The sequence below is a fragment of the Podarcis muralis genome, chromosome 14 (genome assembly GCF_964188315.1).
Source record: "Podarcis muralis chromosome 14, rPodMur119.hap1.1, whole genome shotgun sequence".
Classification (NCBI taxonomy): Eukaryota; Metazoa; Chordata; class Lepidosauria; order Squamata; family Lacertidae; genus Podarcis; species Podarcis muralis.
Window position 1 is genome coordinate 6,292,548 of NC_135668.1, and position 26,168 is coordinate 6,318,715.

General features: G+C 44.3%; 1 protein-coding gene across 7 annotated transcripts in view; it reads left to right on the forward strand.

The window, feature by feature from the left end:
• Positions 1-26,168, forward strand: part of NEDD4 (NEDD4 E3 ubiquitin protein ligase) — a 45,161-nt gene that overhangs the window by 17,081 nt on the left and 1,912 nt on the right. For 2 of the 7 annotated variants that reach the window (XM_028705508.2, XM_028705511.2), the window contains 23 exons: positions 6,744-6,794; positions 7,332-7,393; positions 8,270-8,372; positions 9,270-9,430; positions 12,051-12,168; positions 12,697-12,861; positions 13,114-13,179; positions 13,873-13,992; positions 15,852-16,058; positions 17,032-17,109; positions 17,271-17,325; positions 17,423-17,481; positions 19,274-19,339; positions 20,591-20,820; positions 21,457-21,578; positions 21,683-21,753; positions 21,917-22,012; positions 22,864-22,937; positions 23,137-23,197; positions 23,701-23,760; positions 23,858-23,965; positions 24,392-24,488; positions 25,987-26,059. In XM_028705508.2, the coding sequence (XP_028561341.2) occupies positions 6,744-6,794; positions 7,332-7,393; positions 8,270-8,372; positions 9,270-9,430; positions 12,051-12,168; positions 12,697-12,861; positions 13,114-13,179; positions 13,873-13,992; positions 15,852-16,058; positions 17,032-17,109; positions 17,271-17,325; positions 17,423-17,481; positions 19,274-19,339; positions 20,591-20,820; positions 21,457-21,578; positions 21,683-21,753; positions 21,917-22,012; positions 22,864-22,937; positions 23,137-23,197; positions 23,701-23,760; positions 23,858-23,965; positions 24,392-24,488; positions 25,987-26,059 (2,303 nt within the window). The remainder of the gene's footprint in view (positions 1-6,743; positions 6,795-7,331; positions 7,394-8,269; positions 8,373-9,269; positions 9,431-12,050; positions 12,169-12,696; positions 12,862-13,113; positions 13,180-13,872; positions 13,993-15,851; positions 16,059-17,031; positions 17,110-17,270; positions 17,326-17,422; positions 17,482-19,273; positions 19,340-20,590; positions 20,821-21,456; positions 21,579-21,682; positions 21,754-21,916; positions 22,013-22,863; positions 22,938-23,136; positions 23,198-23,700; positions 23,761-23,857; positions 23,966-24,391; positions 24,489-25,986; positions 26,060-26,168) is intronic. The other 5 variants (XM_028705509.2, XM_077919004.1, XM_077919002.1 and 2 more) reach the window with 4 other exon arrangements.

The following is a 26,168-nucleotide window of genomic DNA, read 5'->3' on the forward strand; positions in this document are numbered from 1 at the left end:
GATCACTACAGTAAAACACAGGACGCGGGTGGCGCTGTGGGTAAAAGCCTCAGCGCCTAGGGCTTGCCGATCGGAAGGTTGGCGGTTCGAATCCCCGCGGAGGGGTGCGCTCCCGTTGTTCGGTCCCAGCGCCTGCCAACCTAGCAGTTCGAAAGCACCCCCGGGTGCAAGTAGGTAAATAGGGACCGCTTACTGGCGGGAAGGTAAACGGCGTTTCCGTGTGCGGCTCTGGCTCGCCAGATGCAGCTTTGTCACGCTGGCCACGTGACCCAGAAGTGTCTCCGGACAGCGCTGGCCCCTGGCCTCTTGAGTGAGATGGGCGCACAACCCTAGAGTCTGTCAAGACTGGCCCATACGGGCAGGGGTACCTTTACCTTTACCTTACAGTGAAACACACGCATGTTTAAAATTGGCAATCTGGTTTTAGCTGTATGTTGTTAATTACTGGTTTTGCAGTGACTTTACTGTAGTTAGGTTTCCTTTCCATGACTGTTGCTACTCTCTGTACCTAAAAAGTTTAAACTGATTTCCACTATCAGTTTTATACTAAGCCTTCAGACCTCAAGGGAGCACATAGCATGTTATATTCTGCTCATCAATTTTCATTTCACTTTAAAACTCTAACAAGTTGCACACATTTAACAGAAGGGGGGAAGCAAGGTGCTTAACTGAATTTTAGTGGGTTTTGTTTCATAGTTATGTTTTAAAAATAGCTGTCTCGGGAGAAGATAGGGCTGAATGTCAGAAGATATAAATATTTTTAAAAAAAATTTAGCAACCTTCGGCCTAGAAGTGTACTCTGGATCAGAAAAGGGGCATAACTCCCGGCCGCTTCCACAAATTGCTATTTTAGTAATGCTACTTGCTGAATGAACTGTGAGCTTTGCAGACCAGTGTGGCATGAGAGGCGGGAAATGCCCAATCGATCAGCAGCACATTCTTTTAGCAGCTGGTTGTTAAGGAGTTCTCATATAGCACTAATTGTGCAATCACAGCAGAAGAGATTGTTGGCTTCAATTCATATAATTCTGGAAATTAATTTCGGGGCAAACAATTTTTTTCCTGAGACTCTAATCTTGTATAAATAGCAGCTGTGAAAACATTTTAAGATAATTTGTTAGGATGTCTTGCTGCTGTGATAGTAGTTCATCTAGAGACAAATTTAAAATCTGACATGAAATGCAGAGCATTAGTAACAGTAGTCAAATATGGTTTTGATGCCAGGCTAACTGTGTTTCAACAAGAGCTCGTGCACTTATGCAAAATATATCCATACTTGCATAAAGACTGGATCTGGGTCTCAAGTCAAATTGGTGCTTCGTTAACTGGGCAATATGAAAAGAACCCTTTAATGCAGTGATTCCCAAACTTGGGTCTCCAGCTGTTTTTGGACTAGCAACCCTAGCTAGCAAGACCAGTGGTCATGGATGATGGAAATTGTAGACTGAAAACAGTTGGAGACCCAAGTTTGGGAAGCACTGCTTTCATGCTTATGGGGGATGGAGCCTGCGGCCCTTCAGAAGTTGGTCATCTGTAACTCCCATCATCTGCCCTCACCAGGGGCCACGCAGGCTGCTGGGAGTTAGAGTTCATCAACATCTGGAGGGCCACATGTTCCCTACTCTTAAATTTGGGTAGCCAAAAAAGAAATTTGAAACAGTGTATGACCACATTCTTATTAAGTTGCAGCTGAAGGACTTCTGTGTTAAATAAGCACTGTTGGAAAAGTAGCCTTCCCAAACAATTTTGTTAAATATAAGTGTCGTCTCTAATTATAGTTCTGTATTGTGATTCATTTTAAAATTAACAGTCCTGAAAATACTTCCTTGACTCCAGTTAGTCTGGCCTAGTATAACGATATGCTGAGTCTCATTTCCAATTTAACAGGATGATATTGGAGTCACATTTAGTAATGTCAGCTATCTGTGCCGAGTGTCATGAAATTAAATTTGTGCTTGGGTTTCAGACTTCAATGTCTGCAGCAGCAAAAGGCCTCTTGCCTGCCTGCTCTGTAGGTCTCCTTGCTGAGAGTTAAGCTTCCCATTCTCCATATTCCACAGCATTTTTGTAAGGTTTCTGTGCAGTACTTGGTGAGAAGCGTTGTTTGGCTGTCGGGTCCTGGAGCTTTGACTTGAAAAGTTTGGGAGAGGGAGCAAGCCACACGTGAAGGATACAGCTAGAATTTTGCCAGGTGGAGAGGAGAATGGGACGGGGTTTTTTGTGCAGGGTGTGTATGTGATAGTTTCCACCTTAAGACATACACACACCGTTTGCCAGTAACGTCCTTGTCTTGGCCTGTTGCTGGTATCACATGCTGCAAGAACCCTGGGGAGCAGAGGAGAACGCTGGGAACAGCTGGCCCATATCAAACTGATTGGTCCACAATTTTATAAAAGATACATTAACAAGACACAGCAAGTCACCCCAGCAGGGGACACCAAAAGGAAGGCACCAAAGAAAATTGTCCCTTTGGGTTGAGTTACTCCTATGGGCAGCAGTGAGGTCATAGACCTCACATTCTGACATATATTTTTTTTGAGAGGTTGGGTAACTCTTGAGTGAGAAACAGACGTAACGGAGTGTGTGGAGTGAGTTTTCAACTTAGCCTCTCAGGGAGAGGAGGAGTGCTGGGGGGGGGGGAGCAGCTGCTTTGGTGAGAGCTTAGATCAGCTGTTCCCGGTTACACACTTGGATAACGGGGAATTTGTGATGTGAGCACAGGATGAGTGTGGTGGGATGTGTTGGAATACGCATGCTGGGGTGACATGGGGGGGAATGGGTATCCTATAACAAGTTATTTCTGGGAGGGAAGATAAGTTATGGCAAACAGAAAAATAGAGGGGGAAGGTGGCACCAGACCTTTGGCTCTACTGACCCCATTTTGCAGATAACTGGTCATTTGGCTACTGAGGCTTCTAGCCCGGTGCTGCTGTTGATCAATGCCAGGTCAGTATATAAGAAGACCACCTTTATCTATGATTTAATATTACCAGTGAGGGGACTGACTTGTGTAACCAAGAACAGGGTGGGTGAACTGGGTAGAGTGACCCCTACTCAACTCCCTGCCACCCCCCAGACCAGTTCTGCACCAGTCAAGACTGGCAGGCTGGCATGCTGGCATGCAGGCAGTTGCTGTAGTCCATAAGACATCTGATAACTAGAAAAGCCCCTGGGCTGTAAGGTCCTGTACCTGTTAGGCTTGTCGTTGAGCATGCTGCTGAAAGGGCCTAAACTTGCTCTGTGCCCCTATGTGACCCTGAATCAGTTTCTTCAGAATCTTTGTCCCCAACCATCTTGTCAAATGCCCTCATATTTGCATGTCCCAGAAGGCTAGCAGTTATACAGGCTGTTAGTGTCAATGCTACAAAATCTAGGTGTCTCATCCTGGCCTTTGCAGATGTTAGTAAATACTCTGTGGTAAGGGCGTCCAGCTCCAAACAGATAAGCATCTTACAGGATTGGTCTCTTTGGAATGTTGATGGTGAAGATTGTGCATCAAGCTCAATACAAGCTTACACAGTCGCCTGAGTGAGCATTACCCCTCATAAAGGTGGGTTGAAGTGTGGGTGGGTGATACACACTCCAGAAATTGGAGTAAAATTAATTGCAGTTTGCTTTCTTACAAAACATTGCTTCTAAGCTCATCTCAAGCAAAGCATTATTGCATTTAATGAAATAGAACGAAATGGCCTTGTTCTAATGTTTGTTCCATGTGTGGGGCAAGTGCTGTGTGAGGGCGACATTGCACACATGGGAACTGTACTGTGTTTGTTTCCAGGTTTGGGATATGGGCATAGCTGTCAACTTTTCCCTTTTCTTGCGAGGAATCCTATTCGGAATAAGGGAATTTCCCTTAAAAAAAGGGAAAGGTTTACAGCTATGGGTATGGGTGATGCTTTACCTGATAAGAGCCTTGACTCAGTTTGGAGTGTGTCATGGTCCTTCTTTCCCATTGTGACTCATAGAATCGTAGATTTTGGCTGTTTTAAGCTTAGGCCAAACCTGTATCTTCCTGACGTTTGCAAAGAAAACATGCATTGCCAGTTAAACATGAAGCCGCCTTTCTGATGTTAAGACATTAAGTCCAATATATAATGCAGTGAAACTGAGATGGTAAGAAGAATATTTTGAGGCCCTGTCTTGCCAGTCTTTCCCCACCTCCAGTGTTGTGGACTGGTGTCCCCAAACTAAGGTTAAACAAAACAAGGTGTGATATATTCTTGGTATGTTTTAGTAAACTGTTGATAGGCAGGCCCTGTAACTTACTTCAGCAGCACAACTCTGATTTTCTGGTAATACTAAAGCTGATGTTTGGCTTTGTCTGTGTAATACATTTTTTTACAAATAACTTCCATTTTCAAGTCATGCAAATTATTGCATTCTATTTCTTCACAATGATCTTTCTAGAACTGACTTGCAAGTAAATATGACTAGGTTTCGCCTGTTACTTATCCGTTGCCTTTACTGTTATCATTCTGTAACCTTCTGGACCTTGGCTCAGGGTCTTGAGAGCCTTGTGCCCCCTTAATTCCTGTCACCTGTATCCTCCCAGGTGCTTCTGAAAACTTGTACTTGATTGAGAAGAACCTGCGAAGTTGCATAAAGTTATTGGTGTCCCTGCACAAATGTTTATCCAGTGTCCTGACTCTGAGGGGAGATGAATTTCCTCTGCAGGGTGTCTAATTTAAACCAAAGCCTCCTTGGCATGTGGACATCTCTTTCTTCTGGAGTACATCCAGTGATATATCAAGAACTCTTTGCTTCCTACCCTCTGAAAGGATTAACTATTCTTTAGCAAAAGGCAGCCTAGCAAGTACCTAGCACAATTACTCACAAACTGTTCCTGGTATTTCTGCGCTCACTGCAGGAGTGTGTGCTTTTGTACAAACTTCAGCATGCATCTGACTGGCCTGAAAAAATATTATCTCATATTATTTGTAGCTGCCAAAATGAAATAGGAACTGAAGCAAATTATGAAATATGGGAGGAACTTGAAGTGGTGCCGAAGCGCGGGGTGGGGTGGGGAGAGGAGACCGAAGTGGTGGTGAAGTTCTCAGACCTTGCTACAGACAAGAGAGCTGTTTAACTCTTCAAGACAAGCATAGTCAAGTGTCTGACCTTGTCCATGGCAAGCAGAAGGTCCCTTGGAAACACAGGCACTAAGAATCTGTAGCATAAGGGGGATGCATTTTGTGTTTCCCTCTAGAGGTCTTATGTTTTGAGCCCCATTAAAACAGCATTAGATTCCAGTATAAAAGATGGGACACTAGACATCTGTATAAATTCTAAATAATTTTTAATAACCTTGGGCTATTAAATAGAGAGTATGAGAAACAGAAGCTCCAGCTTTCCCCAAGGTGGACAAGTGACGAAGTATTTCGCAATGCAGTCTTATTGTGTGTGCATATACCTGAGGACCAGGATACCCAAATCACCATCTCACCCAACCAGTCCCTGGTCATGGGTTAAGAAAGGTAAACTTGTTTGTATCGCTAACAGTTTTGAGATATGCCAGTGGGCACATTCATCTTTTAGTTGGGTCAGCTCTGAAATGTTAAAAAAGAAAAATGCTATTTGGACCCAGGCAATAAAAGCAAAATGTGAGTACAGTGGTACCTTGGGTTACAAACACCTCGGGTTACAAACACTTCGGGTTACAGACTCCGCTAACCCGGAAGTAGTACCTCAGGTTAAGAACTTTACCTCAGGATGAGAACAGAAATCGCGCGGCGGCACAGTGGCAGCAGAAGGCCCCATTAGTTAAAGTGGTACCTCAGATTAAGAACGGTTTCAGATTAAGAACGGACCTCCAGAACGAATTAAGTTCTTAACCAGAGGTACCACTGTATCTTGCCTGTAGACTGACTAACTGACTGGTCTGAGGATGTTTGTCAACCAGAATTCATCCTGCTTTGCCCTGTCATAAATTCAGCTGCTAGAGTTTTAACTGAGACTCAGAAAGCAGATCATATGACTAATCTTACTTCATCTCCACTGACTACCCGTTCAAGCTGCCGGTGTTAGCATTTGAAAGTCCTTAAGGGCCCCATCAGAATTGCCTTCTGCTACATGAACCTGTCTGACCTGCTGTGTCCCATCTATGTTTGAGGCAGGCTAGTAAGTATCGGAGACGAGGCCTTCTCTGTGGTGGCACCTAGATTTGGAGAGCTGTCCTTGGGGAGATTTGCCAAGCTCGTTCCTTCATTGCTTTCACGTGGACAATTAGGACATGCTTGTTACAGCTTGTTTCAGCTTGTTTTCAATCTCTTGTTGGCTTCGTTTTACTTTTGTATGACTTACTGATACTATCTTTTCCTCAGTTGTGATGTTTTAATGTGAACTGTTGATTTGTTTTAAAGCTGTGTTTTATCACTGAATGTTTTAATAAACTTGTTGTTAGCTTTTTGGGGTGTTGCATAGGAAAAGTGGGATAGATATATGTTGAAGGAATCTGTTGAAGGATCCTGTTTTTGAACTTGGGCAGCAGCAAGTTGCTAGACAGTAACTCTAAACCCTCAAAAAAGGAGGCTTGTGAAGGAAGATGCATTGCATGTTTTTGAGTAAATCAGAGCAAATGTCTATTTATAAACTTTCTTCCATTATTCTTGGTGGCTGATGCCTTTGTTCTTTGTGTGGACCTGCCTCGAGAACACACAACACATTTTGGGGGGTGGGGGGCTTCTGCTCAGACAGAACCTTTTCTTAAAAGTTGCATGCCATTAATTTTTTTTCTCTCTTCCTAGACGAGAGATGACTTTCTTGGCCAAGTAGATGTCCCTCTCTGTCAACTGCCGGTTTGTATTTGTTTAAAAATAATCTTTTGCTCTTCAGTTCAAAATTCCTCTGTGTCTTTTTAGTACCTTTTTGTCTATTTTTTGAAGGGAGAGAGATTGTCCTAGGTAGGTGGTACCTTTGAGCATTTGCAGCAGCAGGTAAACTGAACTTGATTACCCTGTGTAATCTGTCTGTGCCCTGTCTCGCCAGAGAGGTACATGCTCTGGTTATCTCCCTCTTGAACCACTGTCCTGACATACAGGATATCTTAAAAAATGGCTCAGCTCCTGGATTCAAAAGAAGTGAGGAAGACATGGCATCCCTACTTAAAAAGTGTGAGGGCTACAGAAGGCAGATATCTTAAAGAGAGACACCTCTGGTAGGGTGGAGCTGTGGCTCAACGTCTTTGCCATTGTGACGAGCATGGACTGTTGCTGCTGTAAAACAGGATGTTCTTTGGTGAAGTGAACACTGCATAAATTCTTTTCTCAACGGAGGAAAGCATCGGTATTTTTTGCTTGGGTAAAGAAAAACCTGAAACTGTTGTTTCATTTCAGACAGAGAATCCAACTACTGAGAGACCATATACATTTAAGGATTTTCTTCTTCATCCAAGGAGGTCAGTAAACATACCTGGAAAGCACTGAACATCCTGATCTGCACTGTACATTAACATGAACGTGTTCTCTCTCATTCTTGGTGGGAGTGACTTGTCTTCAGAAAACTTGTCCTTCCGTTGTCCTGTGGCCAGCCGGGTACCTCTGGGAAACCTACAAGTGCAATAGCAGTCTCGCGTCAACTGGTATTCATAGGGAACCACACACCCATCATGAATAGCACCAATTGATGGCCTTATCCTCCTCCATTGATGGGATTAATTACTTCGTAGAGCTGTACAAGTTTGGTTGCCGCTGCTGCATCCTCTGGCAATGAAATCTAAGCTTAGCTTTGCAGTGTGTGAAGAAGCAGCAGCAATTCCTTTTGTCTGGCCCAAATATCCTGTCCAATGAAAGTGATGGGCGAGGAGTTTCAGGACAGACAAAAATAAAGCTTCCTTCACACAGTGCATGGTTAAAATGGACTCCACTGATCCTAGATGGCAGGATGGCCATCAACTTGGACTGCTGTACAAGAGGATTAGACAAATTCATTGAGGAGGGATAAGGCTATGTATCAGAAGCAGTATACCTCTGACTACCTGTTGCTGGGGAGAGTGGGAGAATGCCATTGCACAGGGTTCCTGGTTGTGGGTTTCTCATGAGCATCTGTGAGAGCCGGCCAGGTAGGCCTTTGGTCTAATCCAGTGATGAGGACCATCTTCTGGTGGGCTTCCAGCTGCAGGAATAGAATGAAAGAAATAGGAGGCAGCCTGGGTGGGTAGATGAGGTAATGGCTACTAGTCCAGCATGAGCCAGGCACTATTTATAAATGTTTGCAAGTGTTGGCATTTTAACAGGCTCACAAACTTTTACAATCCCCACCCCCTCTGCTGCAGCCATAAATCCAGAGTGAAGGGGCATCTCAGGTTAAAAATGACCTACATACCTAAAAACAATGGATCTGAGGAAGATGGCACAGAACAGGCAGAAGAGCTAGAGGTGAGTGGTTTGGTCTTTGGTGTGAAATGTGGCCTGATCTGGTATGATGAATTCAGCCAGCACATGCGTTTCAGGTGACTTTAGTCATCAGAATGAATTCAGCCTCTGGCCACGTTGAGAAGGGGTCTCTACTGAGTGTGTGCCACAAGATTAGCACCCGCTGAAATTGGATCAGCAGCAGTTCTTGAATAGGGGTTTCCAAACTTCATTCAGATGGTCTGTGGCATGCCTGTGGATTTGCAGCTGAAGGTGGGAGGCAGTTCATCCATTGTGTTAAATATTTATATTGATTTCTGACTGTATTTTTATTGCCTCTTTTATCTATTATGTCACATTCTACAAAATACAATATGTAAAAAATAAAAGAAGCAATAAAAATATAATTTATAAACCATGTAGCATCCATGCTTCTATGAGATTTTGAATTGAGGGGGAAATGAGTGAGTTGAGGTATCTGAGTGGCAGACCCCATCACAACACCAGAGTTGTTATAAGCCCCATATAACACCCATGTATTTTTATCAGCAATCCTTCATATAATATGATAATTCATTGTCAGTATCTCATTCAAAACAATTAGAATTCATCTGACTTCAGTGATGGATCAGAATGTTTGGTGTTTTCACCCCTACAGTAGAAGCATTATAAGAAGATAGACTTTTCTGGTGTCTGTATCTGGTTGGAAGGCATGAGGAATGCTGCATGATGGGAACATGGCCTGTCTTGAGTACTTGGCTGTATGTGCAGAGGCAAGATTCAGGCAGCCATCGCAGTGTTCATGCCATTGTTCATATGGCTTTCTTAGCCGCCCTTCAACATAAGGTCCTGGGCAGGTTACAACCACATAAACATACAAGATTCAAATAAATTAATACCATCTGCTCTTGTTGTTTGCAGCCTGGCTGGATTTTATTGGACCAACCTGATGCTTCTTGCCAGTTGCGGGAGCCAGAGTCTTCTCTACCTGCAGGCTGGGAAGAGAGGCAGGATGTCCTTGGCAGGACCTACTTTGTCAACCATGAATCGAGAAGGACACAGTGGAAAAGACCAACCGCTCAGTAAGTCTTACTGCGGTCTTAATTCAAAATAATCTGCGATAGGGATATTACTAAATGCATGTTACTAGAGAAGGCTTGTCTGTGGGAGGTGCTTAGGACTTCTAATCTGTGGATCTGATTCAAAATACTTTTCTGAGATGGCTGTTAAGCAAGAACATTTCTTGATTTCCATTTTAAAAGGGGAAACCCCCACAATTTTAAATGAAACAAATTGGTTTTGCATTTTATAGCTACCGTATTTTTCGCCCTATAAGACGCACTTTTCCCCCTCCAAAAATGGAGGGGAAATGTGTGTGCGTCCTATGGGGCGAATGCAGGCTTTTGCTGAAGCTTGGAGAGCGAGAGGGGTCGGTGCGCACCGACCCCTCTCTCTCTCCAGGCTTCAGGAAGCTATCCATAAGCCTGGGGAGCCCGCGGGAGTTCCCGCAGGGCTCCCTAGGCTGCGGATAGCAGCCTGCCTGCCCGGATAGAAGCCTGCCTGCCCGGAACGCAGGGCGCCCTGAAGCAGAGCGCCCCGCCCTTTGGGAAGCTATCTGCAGCCTGCCTGCCGGTGCGCGGGGTGCCCTGAAGCAGAGCGCCCTGCGCTTCGGGAAGCTATCCGCAGCCTGGGGAGCCCTGCGGATAGCAGCCTGCTGCACGGAGTGCAGAGCGCGCTGAAACAGAGCGCCCCGAGCTTCGGGCAGATCTCCGCAGCCTAGGGAGCCCTGCGGGAGTTCCCGCGGCTGGGGGGGGGGATAAAAATGTTTTTCTTTATTCCCCCCCCCAAAAAAAAACTAGGTGTGTCCTATAGGGCAAAAAATATGGTACTTTCTTTGACTAGTCATGCACCATTTGTGCTTTTGTGTAGAGGGCCGACGAGCCCATTGCTCTTCCGCTGTAAGCTGCAGGCAAAACTGCAAGTAATTTCCCAGATTATTGGGAATGTTGTTGCACTTTGACCCCTGTGAATATTACATTGTGTTCTGTTGACACTAGTAGGCATGACATAGCTGTGTGTGCAGAGGCCCAATTATTTCCCACATCAGTCTTTTTAAAAAATCATTTAATTGTGCTATAGTGCTGTTTATTTCACCAGTATTTCACAATGGTCCTCTGAATCGGTGGGGGTGCTTGACTCTTATTTCCCCAGAAGTCAGCACCAGTAGGCTTCTTTTACAGCTTTGCAATACCCCTTAACGCCTCTTCCTCTTCAGCTGCATCCAGAAAGGAAGGAAGGAAGGAGCCAATGTGGGTCATTGCCCATCTTGCAGCACTGGAGGAAACACAAAGCGGTCAGCGGGCCTAGAAACTGGGCAGGAGGTGGCACAGGATTATGTCCAAGGAAGAAGCAGGCAGCAGGAATAGAAGCGCAGGCAGAATAGAAAGGAAAGATCATGAGAAATAGCCTTTAGCTGCCTTTTTCAGATGGATTGCACTTCTTCTGTCTCACAGTATATTAGAGATGCATATGCTTGTAGCGGCAACAGGATAAAAAGTCTCCACCGCCTTCTTCACAGATCACAGGGGCCCTTGTGTCTCCCTCCTGAGCTTTAGCAGGGGAGCAGTTCCCAGATGCTAGGAAGGAAGGCTAAGCACCTCAGGCCCCAACTCTGCAGGTGAACAACTGAAGCCTTCCAAGACTCTTCCTGCTCTTCCTTTGGAAGGAAGGTAGTGACTGGGGAGCAGGAACTCCTAAGATGGTCACTTTTTATAGACAGTAAGGTCTCCTTTTCGTCATCTTCGATATCAGCCAGGCATATTTGGTGTGAGTTGAGAATGAAGCTAGGTTTATTTAATTTGCTTATAGCTCCCCACTAAAAAGCCCTAAAATGAGTTAGAAGCAGTGATGGCGCCAGTTCATTTTGTGCTCTAGGCAAGCAAAATTTGCACCCCTCCCAATTTTTGTTGTTGTACTAACTTCAGTTTTCAAAGACAGATGTCTCAGAGAAATGATAAAATTCTTCAAAATATAAAATAAATGTCAAACATTATCATATAACAAAAACTAATCTGTATAAAACCGTGCCCCTCAAAGGTCAGTATTGCGCCCCCCTGAGGTCTGTGCCCTCGGTGGCTGCCTCGTTGGCCTGATGATAGCACTGGCCCCAGTTCCAAACAAGAAAAAAAATACAGTGGTACCTCGGGTTACATACGCTTCAGGTTACAGACTCCGCTAACCCAGAAATAGTACCTCAGGTTAAGAACTTTGCTTCAGGATGAGAACAGAAATTGTGCTCCAGCGGCGCGGCAGCAGCAGGAGGCCCCATTAGCTAAAGTGGTACCTCAGGTTAAGAACAGTTTCAGGTAAAGAACGGACCTCCGGAACGAATTAAGTACTTATCCCGAGGTACCACTGTACAGTAATAAAACCACAAAAACACATTAAACCCTTCATCTGGAAGAGACCCGTGTCAGGCCTGAAGTTTGTCATGGTCTCTGGTCATTCAAAACGCTGAAAGCTCTGCCAAATGCCTTACGTTGGTCTGCTTTAAGCTTCTCAGACAGCTCCAGGATTTAATCTTGTGACCTGCCTTGTCTCCCTATGAAAGCAAACCTTTCGTTTACATTGTACCTCTTCAAATATTTGAAGCCTCAGAATCCACCCACCTCCCATGTTCCCTTAAACAACATTTTTGTGCAGGGACAACGGACCCGACGCAGAGACTGGCAACATTCAGCTGGAAGTGCAACATGCTTTTGCTCGCCGGCATCAAATATCCGAGGAGGCGGAGAACCTGGACCACAGAGAATCTCCTGAGGTGGGAACCTCGCTTTTCATAGCTTTCATAGCACCTCTTTACTCTGACTTTTGACACTTGAGATGGATATTTTTAGGGCCCCCTTATTTTTGTAATTGTAAGTTGTTTTAAAGTGTTTTAAATATTGAGTCTTAATGTTATAATCTTGCTTTGGGACCTTAGAATGAAGGTCAGTTAAATCATAATTGTTGTCACCTGTCTGTCTCGAGAGACAGTGGAAGAGTATGTCAAACCGTTGGAGTTCCAGCACCAGCTGTGGCTGCAGAGACCGATTTAGGAGAGACATGTTTTGTTGCAGCTGGGGCAGATGGAGACGTCTGGTTGTGCTGCTGCAGATGCGCCATGTTGTTTCTTCTGTCTGTGCTCCTCCCAGCGATCATTCCTCCTCTGGTCACTGCTATGGATAGACCTGACTGTCTGTCTCCAGGCACTGTGGTCATCTGTGAGGGATTCCCACACAGCGGGATAAAATGATGGTGATGATGATAGTGACATTAAAATTCTGATGAAATATTTAACGTTTCTTAGAGTTGGGAGATCATCACAGAAGATGAAGCAACTATGTACAGCAACCAGACTCCCCAAGTCACTGTGCAACACAATTCTGAGGCAGAGAACAGCCTTACAGAAGAACTGAGCACAGAGCTTACCACCTCTGGGAGTTCCACTGCTGCCCAAGCAGCTTCCTGCACTGTAAGCATGATGATAAATCAAACATTGCATGCTTTAAGCAGCAGGGTCTGCCCCTGAAGAGGCTCTGTATCACACACCCTCTCCCAACAGCTAGCTTGTTCAAAGGGTAGCCTAGTTCCATCTCCTGGTTTCTGGTGTATTGGGTAAGCATAGTAGGGTATGCATGTACCAGGGATTTTCACCTCTGCATGTACTGCTCATCACAACAGTAACTGTAGAACTAAAAAGCCTTTCCCCCTCTTGTCCTTCAAGAGTGATTTAAGCAGAAGTAGTAACCCTCAGACGTACCAAGCTGAAGAACAACCAGCTCTTCCTGTTGTAAGTTAAGCTCTGAATTATCCTGCCTGATTGTGACTCTTTTCACTGCATGTGACCAAGTCGCATGTGCTCTGTCCGTGTTACTGCAATCCTTTCACTACGACCCTAAAGCATTGGGAGAATATATTGGAATAGTGTTTAAGGGTTTCCTGTGCTGATTCAAGATGACCAAAGAATAGGAAAACAGATAGGAGAGAAGAACTAGTTTGGAGGGTGATTAGCTTAGCAAAGTGGTGGTGAACGGAGGGGAACTTGTGCGTTTCAGAACTAACAGGGAAATGAGCAATTAATCTGAAAACTCCCTTCAAACAGCACACTGTTGGTGTTTGGAATTCACTCCTAGCTTCCAAAATGGGGCTAGGCAAACTTATGGATGATCAGAATACTGCTGACTGACTGGGATGGCACCTGCAACCTCTTTCTGTTGGTCAAATTTATTGCCAGTGGCTGATGTTGCTTTATATTAGTTTACCACCTCTGGACTTGCTCACGGATGGAGACTGCCTAGTCAGTGGTGGAGGTTGACTGTATTGGTAACTGCCTAACACAGCAGTTAACTTAGTTGGCATGTACATTCTTCTCAGTTGTCAACTTGCTTCCTAAAATATTTAAATCTTTGCACTGTGATGTGTCTGAGCCCTGGGAAAAAAAATCCACAAGTAGCCTTTGCCAGCTAATTCTATCTTCTTTTAGTTACTGCCTACTTCATCTGGACTGCCTCCAGGCTGGGAAGTAAGGAAAGATGACAAAGGAAGGCCGTATTATATAGACCACAATTCCCAGACTACCACCTGGAAGAAGCCAGCTGTACAGGTACCTTCCCCCCCACTCCACCCGATAGTCATCTGATCTAGAATTAAGATTGCTGCATGGGGTTTGGCCAAGTCACTAAAACGTACAGCAATCAATTCTTGCTTATTCAAGCTTTCCTTGCAAGTCTCATTGGATAAGAAAACGTGGACCTTGTAGAGGACCTCCCTGTAGAGAGCCAGTGTGGTGTAGTGGTTAAGAGCGGTAGTCACGTAATCTGGGTAACCGGGTTCGCGTCTCCGCTCCTCCACATGCAGCTGCTGGGTGACCTTGGGCCAGTCACACTTCTTTGAAGTCTCTCAGCCTCACTCACCTCACAGATACAGATGGGTAGCCGTGTTGGTCTGCCATAGTCAAAACAAAAAAAAATTCCTTCCAGTAGCACCTTAAAGACCAACTAAGTTAGTTCTTGGTATGAGCTTTCGTGTGCATGCACACTTCTTCAGATACCCTGAAGAAGAAGTGTGCATGCACACGAAAGCTCATACCAAGAACTAACTTAGTTGGTCTTTAAGGTGCTACTGGAAGGAATTTTTTTTTGTTTCACCTCACAGAGTGTTTGTTGTGGGGGAGGAAGGGAAAGGAGATTGTTAGCCGCTTTGAGACTCCTGAAGGGGAGTGAAAGGCGGGATATCAAATCCAAACTCTTCTTCTCTTCTTCTTCTTCTTTCAGTCTTGTGGAACGCCCAACTCCCATCAGCCCAGCATGGACATTAGTCTGGGATGATGGAAATTGCAGTCTGATCTTTAGAGAGCCACAGGTCCCTTGTCACTGTTCAGATAAACATTGCAACAAACTCCACCATCCCTGCTGGTGTGCATGTCACTACAGAGTTTGCTTGTATCAACATGTATTTGGATGATAGCATTGGAAATTGCATTAAGGAGCTGACAGAGTTTGTCTCATCCTGTTTCCTATTGGGGCACCTTGAAACCAGTGAATCATGTTTCTTTGAGATCTGTGAAGAATTGGTTGTCATCCTTTTGTTCCATTTGCTCATCCCCTGAGCACAACCTGCCATTTTGTTCCAGCAGCCCAAATGATGCAAGCATGTCTTTTATCCATCCATGGGTTCCATGCTGAGGGCACTTCAGTACATGCAAGAGTTTACCTGAGCGTCTGTAATTGCAGTGCACACATTGGGCTTAAAAAAAGAAAATACAGGGGTCTTGTGCAATATCTTTATCAGAATTTCAGTATAGCTACAGTCTTGCACAAGACCTCTGATTAATTAAGATAAACTAACAAGTAGGAATAGATATTGTCCCCCACATCAAAAGCACAACTGTTGTTGTTGTTGTTGTTGTTGTTTATCAAACCTATTGTCACTCGGAGGTCTCCAAGTGACTTACAGCAATGTATATGCATATTAGATATATATACACACAAAAAACCGTAAGAGGGAGAAAGTGGATGGATCATGTCATACACCAATATATCATCTAACATAACATTTATTTTTAAAAGAACAAAAACAACATGCCTGCCATATAAATTACAAACAACATTAACCATACTCAAAAAATAAACAGAGTTTACTGACACCCACTGATTAGTAGATAAACAACCATTTAGTGAAATATAACTGGGGACTTCATCACTCTTGTGCAAACCGTATGTGCAAATCAGGAAAATAACACTCTTAAGCCAAACCTCAGCAATAATTGTAAAACAAATAATTTGAAATTGCCCCCCATTAAAAACAACCAACCTGTATTCTGTCAATTGTAAAACATGATAACTGAGACTGATAACATTCCCTCTTGTGTAATCCATCTCATAGACTCTGGCTTGAGGCGTTGAGCAAGGTCTTCCCTGCTTGCCCGCACATTTCACTCTACTTGCATTCTCAATTTTCCATCAGATCGGGGTGGATGTGGGTCAGCAGGCCACAGCTCCACATTCTTCCACCAGACAACCGTTGGCATCAGATGACTCACCGCAGCAGCCTTCGTTCCAGAAACCCCCAGAAGCTGATCTAGGACTTCTCCCAAAAGGCTGGGAAGTTCGTAACGCTCCAAATGGGAGGCCTTTCTTTATTGACCACAATACCAAAACCACAACGTGGGTAGGTAGCTTCTGGATTTGATGCTGCTGTGTATTTTTAATATTGAGGAGACAGAAGGTGGGTGGGGTGAAAGGACAATTCTTTAAAGAGCAATGCAAGGTCCTTACACCAGCGAGAGTGTGTTTGGCTTGCTAATTGACCTTTGCTGAACTGCAGACACTTCCCAGCAATATCACGTGAAAGAGGAGGAATCTGTGACTTTCTCTGAGGAAGGGAAGGCCCGGCTTGTCCCCTTGAAAGGCTCCCTCTGAGCTTGGTTTCCATGTGATCTGCCTGACTTGCTAGCAGGTCCTGCTGTTAAGCACCTTCCCTTCCTGATTCCTTGCTGGGTTACTTATCCTGCTAGCTGCTTCAGTTATACCCTAGTAGCCATTTATTCGTTTTGATAATAAAAACCAAAAACAGTAAAATAACAAGAAAATCCGCTGGCTGCGAAGAAAACAGAGTTGAGAACAAGCATGTTTCCATAAAGCAAAGCTGAGCCAGAGCTATATCTCTCCTCACCACCCGACCCCAATCCAGGAACTGGTCTCAAACCCCAGCATGGCATGTCAGTTTCTCTTTCTGGAGAACATTCTGTCATTACCTGGAGGGAAGCTGCTAACAAAAGGAGCAGTTGCCCCGAGAAAGTGGAATTCGCTTTTGAAAGGAATGGGGAGCAGATAGAGATGCTTAAATCTGTCAGATTTGCTGACTGAAAGCAGCAGTTCTAAGCACATTTTCCAGGGATTAAGTCCCGTTGAACCATGATTTCGTCCATGGAGAGAGGCATGGCTGGATTTCTATGGGGAAATCTTCCTCTCCGTGAAGTGTCACATGGATCCACTGTTTGAATTCTGCCTCCAGCTGCTTGTGGGGAAAGTAGAGTTCAGTGGCTTCCCTTGTGTGGAGGCCTTCCTTTAGCAGCCAGCCAGGAGTCTTAAATGTCCGTGGCTAAAACAGTAGCTTAACAGTGTTTTTTCCCTTGTCAAAGGATGACCCCAGATTGAGAATTCCTGCTCAAGTGAGAAGAAGGACCTCTTTGGACCCTACAGACCTTAGCCCTTTACCGGTAAGGACCTGCCTCTTGGCCTTTTTAATACTTCACATCCCTCAGATTACCATTAAGCATTATAGAAGGCTGCTGCTGTTTAAATCTGTGGAACCATGCCAGCACACCCATCATTTAGCATCCTGCCAACAGGTACTTATGGTTTTCTCTCTTTCCTTTAGCCTGGCTGGGAAGAACGAATACATACAGATGGAAGAACATTCTACATAAACCACAGTATGTAGAAGATATAGCACGACTCTCCCTTATAAGATAATATGACTCTCCCTTATTGCTCAGCCTTATTGCAACTAATACATTTGTGTGCTTGCAGATACCAAGAAAACTCAGTGGGAAGACCCTCGCTTGCAGAATGTCGCAATAGCTGGACCAGTAAGACTCCCTAGATTACTTTTAAAGCAGTTGTAGCAGCTAGCCAAGTATTTGCATCTTCTGTTCACCCCAGGGCACTTTCACCTCGGAAATTTATAAGTCGGGTGCAGGTTCAATATTTATCCTTCTGAGCAGTCGGCAAACTGTATGGTAGAAATAGGAGGATACAAAATGGTTCAAATGCCTTGGTGCAGTTATTTTGAATGTGAGAAGTGACTGAAATGGGGCCAGGAATTGAATTAGTGGTGGGAGGCGATGGTGTTGAAGTTCACAGGCAGGAGGTGGGGCAGTGCTTGTGAAGATGAACATCTCCTAGAGCTCAGTGATGTTCATCTGTCTATTGTTTTACTATTGTATATGTTTCAAACTGATTTTATCAGATATTGTATGCGGCCTTGGGAAAATTTGGCAAGGTGGCTAGTAAACATTAAGTGAGCTAAAGTAACCCTTCCCCCGGGGCTCTTTGAGCCAGTCCAGCATTCCAGACACCAGCTGGTAATGATGGTTTTGCAAGGGGAGTGCCTTGAAGGGCCCCCTCTCCATTGCTTCTACCAGGAAAATAAAAGGCCTGGGGTGAGGAGAGGTACTTGATTCCTGGCATGGACTCCTGGTACCATCACTGGGCCTCTAACTTTGGAATTGACTTGGAAATGGTGCGTTTTTCAGATTTTCTTTCTTTCTTTCTTTCTTTCTTTCTTTCTTTCTTTCTTTCTTTCTTTCTTTTGGAAAAGCTCGTCTAAACTGAGATGGCGGGAGGGGCGGAAGATGGTTTCACCCATCTCTATAGTGACAGTTGGATTTGAGAAGAATTCTTGAGACTCCCCTCATCACAACTGAGCCATAAGATTGAACCCAGTTTTATGCATCTGAATCCCCGAATCTTCATTTTATGCTTTCATACTGTTTCGTTGATTTTGGATTGTCCTTTTCTTTTAAGGGATAGGGGATTTATATTGTACATAGTGTACACCACTTAGAGATATTTTGAAACATTAAGCAGTTTAGAAATGCTTTTAAATAAAGTGCAAGGCTCTCAAATTGGTCTCCAGCCACAGCTCAGTTGCATCCCTGAGATAAGTAAGGTGGAGTGAATTCAGGCCCCTTTTGGCAGGCTCTGTGGAAACTATTTACTAAAGGTGGTATATGAACCATTTTGAATCCGTTGTGGGATCTGTTCCTGTTCATTATTACTAGGGGCTGATTACTAAAGGGGCTGATGTTGTGTTTGTGAGGAATAAGTGATCCAATGCTGGCTTGCAGAAAATGACAAATTTTTGTTGGAATAAATTTATATTAATACAGTGGTACCTTGGTTTATGAACTTAGTCTATTCTTAAACCAAAGTGTTCTCAAACCAAGGCGTGCTTTCCCATAGCAGTGGGGGACTCAATTTACAAATGGAACACACTCAACAGGAAGTGAAACATGTTCTTATTCCAAGGCAAAGTTCACAAACCAAAACACCTACTTCCAGGTTTGCAGCATTCTTAACCCAAGTTGTTCATAAACTAAGCTGTTCTTAAACCAAGGTACCACTGTATTTCTATAAAAAGTGAATTAAAACTTTGGGTAGTACTGTGGACAAGGATTGCAAAACAAGTGTGTGGTATAACTGAAAGATGCTCTAGTTCCCTCCTGAGTGTCCTCCCACCCCAAATTCTGTCACAAAACTGTAATCCCCTGGCCTAAGGCAGAAACTTTCATGCATCAACAAATATTTGCCCCAATGAAATGTGATATTGGATACTTGGACATCTTACATTCTTCTACCCTTCCCTCTTCTTCTTCAAAGGCTGTGCCTTATTCCAGAGACTATAAAAGAAAGTATGAATTCTTCAGAAAGAAGTTAAAAAAGCAAGTAAGTTATGAGTCTAGTAACTTCAAAGTGAATGTTTCCAGAATGTGTGCTGCTTCTCCAGTCTTCTTCTCTTGCAATGAGTTCAAAAATCAGCAGTGGTTCACCTCCCCCCTCCCCAAAACTATGATTAGTGATCTTCCCTTGCCCCCTGGGCTATGACAATGTTACATGATGTACCACTGAACAAACCAGTGGAATGACTAGTGTACAGACTACTTTAAATAGTCACTTGGCACAGAAGTAAAGTTGCACACGCATGCCCCCCTTGTTAACTATACATAAGAAAAACCCTGCTGGGTCAGACCAAAGGGTACCCAAGGCCCATCAAGTCCAACATCCCGTTCCCACATTGGCCCATTACAGAATGCCCACAAGCAGGAGCTGAGTGCACCAGCAGCGCTCTCCCCATTTTTTATCCCCAGCAACGGGTATGCAACCAGCCATCCCTCTTAGTTTTTATTGGTCATGAAGGGCAGGGGTCAAGGGGTATGGCAGTTCCTCCACTGTGAGATGTGAAGTTACAGGGAACCAGGCAGAGGGTCTTCTCAGAAGTGGCACCCACCCTGTGGAACACCCCCTGCCCACCGTCAGATGTCGAATAGATAAATAACTATATGACTTTTAGAAGACATCTGAAGGCTGCCCTGCACGGGGAAGTTTTTAATGGTTGGTGTTTTATTGTGTTTTTTAGATTTTGTTTGGAGCCGTCCAGAGTGGCTGGGGCACCCCAGTTAGATGGGCGGCATATAAAAAAATAAAAAAATACTATATAGCACACGTGGTCGCCTGCGCCAATCTGAGCACCTTGTTCATGCCCCCAAGCAATACTAACTGAAACTCATCCAAGCCTTATCCTCTGTGAATTCATCTAATCCTGTCACCTGCCCTGTGATCCTCAGATGAAGGGCAATATATAGATTTAATAATAAAAAATACATAGTCTTCTTTCAAAGCCATCCAAGTTGGTGGCCATCTTGTGGGAGTGAATTCATTAGCTATGTGCTCTATGAAAAAATAACTTTAAAAAAGGTATACTACTTAAGTGTAGTCTTTGTAAGCTTGGAGTATTAACAGTCTAGGCTGATATTTGTTAGGGCACATAACTTCAAATGCTCTGTGTTTAATTGAAGAGCATTCTTCAGTCTTCATTGATCAAACTTCTTGCCAAAAGTGCAGGGCCCTGTTTAAGTATCCTCCCTTCATTTTGCTTGACAGACTACTCTAACAATCAGTTATCGTGTTTCTCTTCAGGGTGATATTCCAAGTAAGTTTGAAATGAAACTTCACCGTGCCACAATCTTCGAAGACTCCTACAGAAGAATTAGTGCTGTAAAGAAGCCGGAGTATCTCAAAGCGAGGCTATGGATTGAATTTGACGGTGAAAAGGGTTTGGACTATGGAGGGGTCGCCAGGGAGTGGTTCTTCTTCATCTCCAAGGAAATGTTTAACCCATACTATGGATTGTTTGAATATTCTGCCACGTAAGTAAGACACCTACTGTGGCCAAGATTCTGCCATTTTTCTGCGGGTGTGAAATGTTGAACAGCTTAAACAACAAATTAACCAGCCTGCCATCCAGATACTTCATACTCATTTGAAGTTCTCCTATGTTAGCTATGTGTGTGTCTATAGAGGGAGCACTAAGTTTCTTCTCTTGCTAAACTTGGCTGCTCTAAGCCTGCTCTTTGCCCATTTCTTCGAGAATGGCAGTTCTACAGTTTGAGTCTTAAGAACCAAATTTAACCTTGAGCCAAACTCCAGGAGGAGGAGGAGTAGCCCTTCTGCTACTCATCTTTGCACTTCTACCTGGGAGAGGCCCAGCGGGATGAGGCAAGTGCTAGACTGGATGGATGGCAAGTTCTGACTTCCTGGGGAAGGGCAATAGCTCAGTGGCAGAGAGTCTGCTCTGGGTGCTCCAGGTTGATTGAACTGCAGGTTCAGTGCTCAGTATCTCCAGACAGAGTTGGGGAAAGACTTTAGGGAGCCATTGCTGGTCCACATAGTCAAAGCTGATCCTGATGGACCAATGGCCTGATCCCCATAGGGCAGCTTCTGAGATGTTTGAGCAAATGTCTACTGCTAGTATATGGAGCACATGGCCTCTACTTCCCTTGCAGGGATAACTATACTCTCCAGATCAATCCAAACTCCGGCATGTGCAATGAAGACCACCTTTCATACTTCAAGTTCATCGGCCGTGTGGCAGGGATGGCCGTCTACCATGGGAAGCTCTTAGATGGTTTGTACTTGACATTACAGAGGCTGCTTCTTGGCCGCTTATTATTAGCACTGCGCTCCATAACATTTCTTTGCGACCTAGCTCTTCCTCTTTGTCTCTTGCAGGTTTCTTTATTCGCCCTTTTTACAAAATGATGCTTCAAAAGCCAATAATTCTTCATGATATGGAATCTGTGGTATGTAAGATTCACCCCAAGCTGCTGTTGTTGCCTCACATTTTTATGGTGAATTAAATTAGTGCACAGTCTTACCCATTATTTACATTTGTTAACACCTTCCACCCAAAGGATGGTTAATGTTGCTGGTCTTAATCACTCATCCCTGTCGTGTTCACTCTAGGACAGTGAATACTACAGTTCTCTGAGGTGGATTCTTGAAAACGATCCCAAGGAACTGGACCTCCGGTTCACAGTTGATGAAGAACTTTTTGGGCAGGTTTGTAGCCATGCAGGGCTTAAATTAGAACACTCAAAAGGTACAGGATGCCTTATGGTTGCTTCAGTCTTACCTTGACTAATATTGATTTATACTTTTTTGATAATGAAACAGTAAGTTGATAAGTGAGTTGAATTAGAGTTTTTACCTGGTTGTCTCAATATTTGTGGTCATCTACAAAATAAGTTTAAATTGCAGTGAAGCATACATGCATGGCAACAAGCAAAACACTGCCACAAGCCTGTGACCACACAAAAAATTAATCTCAGATGTAGGTACCAGGTCTAGTTTTTCAGACTAGCAAATGGTCTTTTGTCATCTGACCAGGAGAGTGTTGCTCCGGCACCCTCAGAAGTCTGCTGGGACAATTTTGTGAGACACTTTAGGGATAAAACACTCAGATTCAGACAGAATTGGATGCCATGGTTAGAGCAAGTCTTCCATGGAGGTACCCAGAGCCCTGCCTGTCGCATCTGCGCTGGACCAGTTTCAATTATTGTGGTCTGAAGATGTGGATAAGCAGCTCATGAAAGGGCAGTCAACCACCTGCCTGTGCTTCTGGTGTAAATACACTGATTTGATTTTGATTTTGAATTGTATCATTGTTTCATTGTAACTCGCCCTGGGACCCTATGGTGAAGGGCCTGTAAGAAACCTCACAAATAAATGGAGAACTCCTGAAGCTCCGCCAGCAAGCCCTGCAGCTGGTAATAGCAAGCCTTGCTGTATCCCATCACTCACTTCAGGTGATCAGCAAATAGGAGGTCTGCGTTTATGGAGAGAGGAGGAGGAGGAGATTTTGCCTTGCGCCTTATGTAGTGCTCAGTTTGCTTTGGTCCTCTTGTCTTTAGACTCATCAACATGAATTGAAACCTGGAGGGTCAGATGTGGTGGTCACAAATAAGAACAAGCAAGAGTATATTTAGTAAGTAACAGACTGCAGAACTGACACCACCCCACTCCTTGTGTGTGCATTTTCCAGTGGCAACTGTTCGCCATAAACTCTTTGTTCAATTTCCAGTCTGCTCTATCTTAAAGCTAATGGTATGAAGAATCTGTAAAAACCTTTTAAATGTAGCTGTCATGCTGGTGTTTAAAACTCAATACTTCCTTCCATTTTACAGTCTTGTAATACAGTGGAGATTTGTGAACAGGATCAGGAAACAAATGGCTGCCTTCAAAGAGGTACCGTCATTTGCAGATACTCTTTGTGTTCTAATGTTGTCAATAGTCTCTTTCAATATTGATTTCAGTCTATTAACTTTTACCTGTGTGCAATTGAATTTTTACCTTGCTCTATACCTAGAGTGGCTTGCATTATTATTTTTAAAGCCATAAAGCTGTGTGAGCACAGCATGAAACCCCAAAAGAGAATGTGGAAAACTTAGATTCTCTCTCCCCCCTCTTAACTCCAGCCGTATTTTATGGGGATGAATTTTGTCAGAAGCAGCTCGGTCTGTCTACATACCATCAAGAAAATGTGTCCTGCTGCTGCAAAGAGGTTTCGTTTGTTTGTTTTTTGTCTCAGTCAAGATAAAATAGGAATCTGTCCTAAATGTCTTCCAAAATGGAATGGGACCGAGGTGCAGCAAAGCTTCTTTGAGGGAGTTCCGTAATGGTGGGATTGTGGGGTTATGGCTACAAACACATCGCCATTCCAGTTGCCTTATGCCTCTTCTGTATTCTAGGGTTTTTTCGAACTAATACCACAAGATCTCATCACAATCTTCGATGAAAATGAGTTGGAGGTAAGCTTTCTTCTGCTTCTTTCAAAAACCTGTTTCCTTTGGGGAGTTTGTGTGTTGATATTTTCTGAGATAATGTTTCCTCTCTCTCTCTCTTCAGTTACTGATGTGTGGCCTGGGAGATGTAGATGTGAATGACTGGAGGGAACACACAAAGTACAAAAACGGCTACAGTGCAAATCACATAGTTATTCAATGGTTTTGGAAGGTAACCAAAATGGTGATATCATTCTTCTAGCAGGAACGTTTTAAGCAAATGTTAGGCCAGAATTGCATGAGAGTGTCTATGTCCTGCTACAAGTAGCGAAGAGTACACAGGGTGCTCAACAGCTCAACATGCTCTCTTCTGCCCTGGTTGTACTAAAGATGGATGGAACTCAACTTAAAACAGTGGCACTGTTTAACCACCCATCACTGATCCTGGCAACCTCCTAAGTTAACAACAAAGGCTTCTTCTGTGCAGTGGAAGCAAAAAACAAACAAACAAACAAAACTCCACCTGGAATGAAACCAGGCTAATTTTCTCTGAGCAGACACTTAATAAACAAGCCACATTGACCAGATTGAACAACGAACACGTGTGATGGTTGGTCATAAGGTTAGCATTTCAGTAACTCTTTGTAACTCTTCCTAGGCTGTGCTGCTGATGGACTCTGAAAAAAGAATCCGACTCCTTCAATTTGTGACAGGCACATCCCGCGTACCTATGAATGGATTTGCTGAACTATACGGTATGTATGGGATGCGGGTGGCGCTGTGGGTAAAACCTCAGTGCCTAGGACTTGCCGATCGCATGGTCGGCGGTTCGAATCCCCGCGGCGGGGTGAGCTCCCGTCGTTCGGTCCCAGCTCCTGCCCACCTAGCAGTTCGAAAGCACCCCCAAGTGCAAGTAGATAAATAGGTACTGCTTTATAGCGGGAAGGTAATGGCGTTTCCGTGCGCTGCGCTGGTGCTGGCTCACCAGAGCAGCTTTGTCACGCTGGCCACGTGACCCGGAAGTGTCTTCAGACAGCGCTGACTCCCGGCCTCTTAAGCAAGATGAGCACGCAACCCCAGAGTTGGTCACGACTGGCCCGTATGGGCAGGGGTACCTTTACCTTTACGGTATGTACTTGCAGGGAAGTAACAGTTACAATAGCGAGGCATTTCCACGGGCATTCTAGAACAAATTCTTCACACGCTGAGTCATCCTTCACAACCTCATATTACAAATGGTCAATATTATCCCCGTATCACAGATGGGTGTGTCTCTGTGTTAAGCTGAGGTGGCGGTGGCCTCTTTGTGAGTTTATGGCCTAAGGTGGGCTTTTAAGTTATTGCCTTAAAAATCTCACTGGGGTAAAATAACACCCTAAAAACAAGGGACGCGGGTGGCGCTGTGGGTTAAACCACAGAGCCTAGGACTTGCTGATCAGAAGGTCAGCGGTTCGAATCCCCACGATGGGGTAAGCTCCTGTTGCTCGGTCCCTGCTCCTGCCAACCTAGCAGTTTGAAAGCACATCAAAGTGCAGGTAGATAAATAGGTACCGCTCTGGCAGGTGCCCTTCCTGTCTACCCTCCCCTACACACACACACCTCTTCAGTGTGGGGTTGGGGAGATACAGCTGACGAAACCACCAGCTCTTGTTTATCCCTGATAACTGGAATTAATTTAATAACTAACTGGAAGATGTATTGATTTGTTTGCGCTGCAATTACCCAAATAGGAGCAAAAATACTTAACAGGAACCCTCCATCCTACTCCCTCAGAGCTGAGTTGTGGGGCCAACTTTGTCTCCATGTTCTTGGAAAATAACTTCTTAAATATCATGATTCACTACTTCTGTTAATGGCTGCACAAGGTGCCATGAACCCGTTTGGGAGGGTCACCAAGTCTAGAGGCACTCTGGAATCAGCACATGACATTGAGCTGCTTCTTTTGCGTTTAAGCAGCCTCATCACGTTCATTATGCCAGGAACCCTTTACCACGCTCCTGCAAGGTAGGCTTTTGAGCTTGTGTTGCAGATGAGGATGGGTTTGCCACAGGGCAGAGGTAAGGTCTTCTCCACTGGACCACCTTAATTCACAAGTCAGTCTTGGCCCCTACTGTGCTGTAGCTGGATTAGTTTCTTTTTCCCATAGTTTGCATGTTCCACTTCCATAAATGAGAGCTGCCTGTAGCCAAGGCTTACACTGTGACCAGGTGAGGATCTAAAATCATTAGGCTTGCTGTGTTATGTTCCTTGCAGGTTCAAATGGACCACAGTTGTTCACCATTGAGTACTGGGGCAGCCCTGACAAACTGCCGAGAGCTCATACTTGGTAAATATTCCTGAGCATGAAGTATTCTGTTGAGATTTTTCCTCTGTCCATCCTGGCATATAATATAGCTGTTTTTCTTGTGTCTCTTCTATCCATCTCCACCCCACCC